The following is a 5,740-nucleotide window of genomic DNA, read 5'->3' as shown; positions in this document are numbered from 1 at the left end:
CAGGATGCGGGGCCTATCATCGTGCATTGCAGGTAAGGCCGATGGGGGGGAAGGATACAGGGGGAGAAGTGGGGAGGCGGAGGGGGAGAAGGGGTCAGAGACTGAGAGGGAGGGAGAGAAGGCCGGGTGTGGGGGTGGGCGGATAAGTTGTAGGAGAGCAGAGGAGAGAGGGGGGAGGTAAGAGGGGGAAACAATGGGGGAGAGTGAGATGAGGGGAGGGAGTGAGGAGGGAGAGAGAGGGGGAGGGAGGGAAGGAGAGAGAAAGAGGGTAAAAGGGGATAGCAAGGTAGGAGGGGAGAGGCAGGTGGTGGGACAAAAGAAGTGGGAGAGGGAGAAGGGGAGGAAGAGAGGGGTGGAGAGGGAGAGAGTGGGAGAGAGAAAATGGGGGGAAGAGGGAGAGGGTGAGGGAGAGAGAGAGAGTGGGGGGGGGAGAGAGAGAGTGTGGGGGAGAGGGAGAGAGTGGGGGGGAGAGAGAGAGAGTGGGGGAGAGAGAGAGTGGGGGGAGAGAGAGAGAGAGAATGGGGGAGAGAGAGAGAGTGGGGGTGAAAGAGAGAGACTGGGGGGAAGAGAGAGAGAATGGAGGGAGAGAGACAGAGTGCGGGGCAGAGAGAGAGAGTAGGGGGGAGAGAGAGAATGGGGGGAGAGGGAGAGAGTGGGGGAGAGAGAGAGAGTGGTGGGAGAGAGAGAATGGGGGAGAGAGTGGGGGGGAGAGAGAGAATGGGGGAGACAGACAGAGGATGGAGAGAGAGAGTGGGGAGAAGAGAGAGAGAATGGGGGACGAGAGAGAGTGGGGGGCAGAGAAAAAGAGAGTGGGGGAGAGAGAGAGAGTGGGGGAGAGAGAGAGAGAACGGGGGGAGAGAGAGAGAACGGGGGGAGAGCGAGAGAGAAAATGGGGGGGGGGGAGAGAGTGGGGGGGGAGAGAGAGTGGGGGGGGAGAGAGAGACAGAGAGGGGGGAGAAAGAGAGAATGGGGGAGTGAGAGAGAATGGGGGGAGAGAGACAGAGAGGGGGGGAAGAGAGAGAGAGAGAGAGAGTGGAGGAGAGAGAGAATGGGGGGAGAGAGAGAGAGTGGGGTGGAGAGAGAGAGAGAATGGGGGAGAGAGAGAGAGAACGGGGGAGAGAGAGGGAGATGGAGAGTGAGTGGGGGTAGAGAGAGTGGGGGGAGAGAGAGACTGGGGGAGAGAGAGAGTGGGGGGGAGAGAGAGAGTGGGGGGGAGAGAGAGTGGGGGGGGAGAGAGAGTGGGGGGGAGAGAGTGGGGGATGGAGAGAGAGGGAGAAAGGGGAGTGAGAGAGAGTGGGGGGAGAGAGAGAGTGGGGGGAGAGAGAGAGTGGGGGGGAGAGAGAGTGGGGGGAGAGAGAGTGGGGGGAGAGAGAGAGAGTGGGGGGGAGAGAGAGAGTGGGGGGGAGAGAGAGAGTGGGGGGGAGAGAGAGAGTGGGGGGGAGAGAGAGTGGGGGGGAGAGAGAGTGGGGGGGAGAGAGAGGGAGGGAGAGAGAGTGGGGGAGAGAGAGAGTGGGGGGAGAGAGAGTGGGGGGGAGAGAGAGAGTGGGGGGGAGAGAGAGTGGGGGGGAGAGAGAGTGGGGGGAGAGAGTGTGGGGGGGAGAGAGAGTGGGGGGAGAGAAAGTGGGGGGGAGAGAGAGTGGGGGGAGAGAGAGAGGGAGCGAGGGGGAGGGAGAGAGAGTGAGGGGAGAGAGAGAGTGGGGGGGAGAGAAAGTGGGGGGAGAGAGAGGGAGAGAGGGGGAGGGAGAGAGAGTGGGGGGAGAGAGAGAGTGGGGGAGAGAGAGAGTGGGGGAGAGAGAGAGTGGGGTGGAGAGAGAAGGAGAGAGGGGGAGGGAGAGAGAGTGGGGGGAGAGAGAGAGTGGGGGAGAGAGAGAGTGGGGAGAGAGAGAGTGGGGAGAGAGAGAGTGGGGGAGAGAGAGAGTGGGGGGGGGGAGAAAGAGTGGGGGGGGGAGGAAGAGACAGTGGGGGGAGAGAGAGTTGGGGGGGAGAGAGAGTTGGGGGGGAGAGAGAGGGAGAGAGGGGAGGGAGAGAGAGTGGGGGGGGGGAGAGAGAGTGGGGGGGGAGAGAGAGTGGAGGGAGAGAGAGTGGGGTGGGGGGGGGGGGGCGGGGGAGAGAGAGAGGCGGAGAGGTTTGGGGAGGGAATTCCAGAGCTTAGGGCCCCAGGCAGCTGAGTTGGGATTCGGGAGCGTGAGCGGCCATTGGGGGGTTTGACAGAGCGAGCTCAGAAGTGTCCTCCATTTTAAATATTGTCTATTCCTACAGTGCAGGGATCGGGCGCACAGGGACAATCATCGTCATAGATATGTTAGTGGATAAGATCAACAGACAAGGTGAGTATATCACACGGGGGCGGGGGGGTTAGATACAGAGTAAAGCTCCCTCTACACTGTCCCCCATCAAACACTCCCCAGGACAGGTACAGCACGGGGGTTACATACAGAGTAAAGCTCCCTCTACACTGTCCCCCATCAAACACTCCCCAGGACAGGTACAGCACGGGGGTTACATACAGAGTAAAGCTCCCTCTACACTGTCCCCCATCAAACACTCCCCAGGACAGGGACAGCACGGAGGGGGGTTAGATACAGAGTAAAGCTCCCTCTACACTGTCCCCCATCAAACACTCCCCAGGACAGGGACAGCACGGAGGGGGGTTAGATACAGAGTAAAGCTCTGTCTCGTCTCCTAGACTGTCTGTGACCTCCATCCTCTCTCTCTCTCTGCCTTCTGACCCCTGGTCTAGGTGTTGACTGTGATATCGATATTCAGAAGACGATTCAGATTGTACGGACACAGCGGTCAGGGATGGTGCAGACAGAAGCACAGTACAAGTTCATCTACATGGCTGTCTCCCAGTACATCGAAACCACACAGAGGAAGCTACAACTGCTGGAGGTAACTGCTCATCTGATGCGCACTATCTGTGGCTCTGTCTCTCTGTCTGTCTCTCTCCCTGTGTCTGCCTGTCTGTCTCCCTCTCTCTCTGTCTGTCTGTCGCTCTCTCTCTGTCTGTCTGTCTCTCTGTTTGCCTGTCTGTCTGTCTCCCTCTCTCTGTCTGCCTGTCTCTCTCTCTCTCTCTCTCTGTGTCTCTGTCGTTCTCTCTCACCACCCGTCTCTACGGATGAAGCCCAGGATCTGACGTGCTCGACTAACATCTTCTCGTCCTCTCACCCCTCCCCACCCCCCGCTCCCCGTCCACCCCTCTGCACTCAGGAGAACAAGGAAGCCGAGTCCGAGTACGGCAACATCCGATATCCCGCCCAGCAGAAATCTCAACACACCAAGGTCTCCCGCAAGGTCTCAAAGTAAGGGTCGTGCGACTGCGGGCCGGGAGGGTTGCAGGAAAGGGTCACGCTGAAGGCACTGTTGCCTGTCCGATGTCGGGGGTGGGGGGGCTTCCTCCGGAAAGGATCCAGATGTTCAGCTGGTGGGGAGGGAGGGATGTGGGGGCGATATGGGGGAGAGGGGGGGGAGGCGGGGGCGAAGTCGCGGAACAGGTAGTGAGGAGCTACGGCACAGAGTCCAGACACCACCGGCCTGAAGCTCGGGATTGGCGTTGGTGGGGGTTGGGGAAGGGCGTAGGGGTGGACGAACACGTTCAGGCGGGAGCTGGTTCCGCAGGGGGGGCGGGGAGGCGGTCATCGTGGCCCGGACGCGGTGCCTACCTCGACTCCAACTCCGGGCGAATCCTCCCTCACCTGCTCCCTTCCTCCCCCTTGCAGCCAGGCCGAGAACCCGACGCTCTACGAGAACCTCTCCAAGTCCAAGAAGGACGACAAGGTGCGCAAGCAGAGGTCGGAGGAGAAGGAGCGCTCCGGCAAGCTGAAGGCCGGGTCGGTGAAGAAGAAGTAGCCGCCGCGACGGCGAAGCCCGCAAACCCCAATTCCACCCCCCCCCCCCCTCCCCACCCCCCCAAGCTCCTCCAGGCCCCGCACTCGGCTCTCCCCGAAGTTCAGCCTCCATCCGATGCCAGCGGGTGGGTCTGCGCGCCGGGGCATCGCGATTCCTTCTGGCTTCACCCCCTTGGCCCTCCCTCGCCTGACAAACGTGCCTCGTCCCTCACCTCCCTGATCGCCACAGGAGGAGGCTGCTTGGCCCGTCCAAACTGCACCTGCCCTTTTGAGCTGCCCCTCACCCCCATATCCCTACAAATGTTTCCCCTTCGAGTATTTGTCGTTTTGAAAGTTACTCTTGAATCCGCAACTGCCGCCCTTTTCACGACAACTCGTTGCGCGTAGAAACACTTCTCCTCATCTCCCTCTTTTGGGTTCTTTTGCCGATTAAATCCGCGTCTGGCCGGTTATCGACCCTCCCGCCAAACAGAAACAGTCCCTCCTTATTTTACACATTCGAAACCCTGGTGGACGCCCCAATTGAATCTCCTCTTAGCCTTCCCAGCTCGAAGGAAAATGGCCGCCAGTTTCTGCCCGTCCCCTGCCACCGTTCTCTTAAATCTCCCGCCGCGCCCCTCCCCGGGGTACGCGACATCCTTCCGAAAGAGCAGGGGGCCCCCGCTGGCGGGGTTGGGGGGGGGGTGTTGGGGGCCGCGTAAAACAGACAGAAATTTCACACCGAGCCGCATGAGGAAAGATTAGGGACGGCCGTGTGGCAGCGCGGACAATGAGGTCGGTTTTCAAGAGCAACTTAAAGGAGGAGAGCCCGAGGCGGAGAGGTGACCTGACACAGGGCTTTAAGATTTCGATCGGGACAGTCGCTGATAAATCCCATCCAGGAATTCGGGAGAAACTTCTTTACCTGGAGAGTGGGGGGAATGTGGAACTCGGTGGCACGGGGTGCGGGATGAGGCAAGTCGCGGAGATGTGTTTAAGGAGGGTGGGGGAGGGGTAAAATCTGGATAAAGGGGTGAGGGAGAGAGGAACGGAAGGAGATGTGGATGGGGGTGAGATGGAGAGAGGGGTGGGGGTTGGGAGTAGGGGGGGGAAAACGTGAGCAGAGAAAGCCACAGTGCACAGAGACAGACAAACATTGCGGGGAGGCCCGGTGAGAGCAAATTCCCCTGCCTTTGACGCACTCCCCTCCCCTCCCTGTTTACACAAGCACCCCCTGCGCTCAGCCCATGCCCCCAGTCGCCAGCCGAGGCTCCTCCGGCAGCACCTTCCAAACCCGCGTCCTCTACCACCTAGAAGGACGAGGGCAGCAAATACATGGGAACACCTCCACGAACAAGTGCCCGGCCAAGCCACACAGCATCCTGCCTTGGAACTACGTCGGCCGATCCTTCACTGTCGCTGGGTCAAAATCCTGGAACTCCGCTCCCTAACAGCACTGCGGGGTGTACCTCCACCCCCACATGGACTGCAGCGGTTCAAGAAGGCATCCCACTACCACCTCTTCGAGGGGCAATTATGGACGGGCCATAAATGCTGGCCTGGTCAGCAACGCCCGCAAACCAAAACTTAAAATGTCGAGCCTGCATTCTTGCTCCTATAGATAATTGAGGCAATGTTGTGTGTGTGTGTTTATTAATCTCCGGCAGCGTTAACTTAAAGGTTTATTCCAATCTCAAAAGAGTCACGCGATTTCTTTAAAGTACTTGGGGAGGGAGCGCCACGCTGTCGGAGGGTCATTACTGAGGGAGTGCCGCGCTGTCGGAGGTGCCGTCTTTCGGAGGGGACGTTAAACCGAGGGCCCCGTCTACCCTTCTCGGGCGGAAGTAAAAACTCCCGCGGACACTATTGGAAGAAGAGTCGGAGGGGGAGTTCTCCCCGGGGGCCGATATGTA

At 59.9% G+C, this 5,740-nt stretch overlaps 1 protein-coding gene across 1 annotated transcript in view; it reads left to right on the top strand.

Annotated features, from left to right (window-relative positions):
• LOC137363817 (tyrosine-protein phosphatase non-receptor type 6-like) overlaps positions 1-5,526 on the top strand; it is a 23,446-nt gene extending 17,920 nt beyond the window's left edge. Inside the window, exons 9-13 of the mRNA XM_068027376.1 lie at positions 4-32; positions 2,260-2,327; positions 2,741-2,892; positions 3,211-3,302; positions 3,720-5,526. Coding sequence (XP_067883477.1) covers positions 4-32; positions 2,260-2,327; positions 2,741-2,892; positions 3,211-3,302; positions 3,720-3,849 — 471 coding nt within the window. The 3' untranslated portion in view covers positions 3,850-5,526. The remainder of the gene's footprint in view (positions 1-3; positions 33-2,259; positions 2,328-2,740; positions 2,893-3,210; positions 3,303-3,719) is intronic.
• The last annotated feature ends 214 nt before the right edge of the window (positions 5,527-5,740 follow it).

Source organism: Heterodontus francisci, unplaced genomic scaffold, assembly GCF_036365525.1.
Source record: "Heterodontus francisci isolate sHetFra1 unplaced genomic scaffold, sHetFra1.hap1 HAP1_SCAFFOLD_772, whole genome shotgun sequence".
NCBI classification, from domain to species: Eukaryota; Metazoa; Chordata; class Chondrichthyes; order Heterodontiformes; family Heterodontidae; genus Heterodontus; species Heterodontus francisci.
Note: the sequence above shows the minus strand (reverse complement) of the source record. Positions and strands in the feature narration are given on the sequence as shown.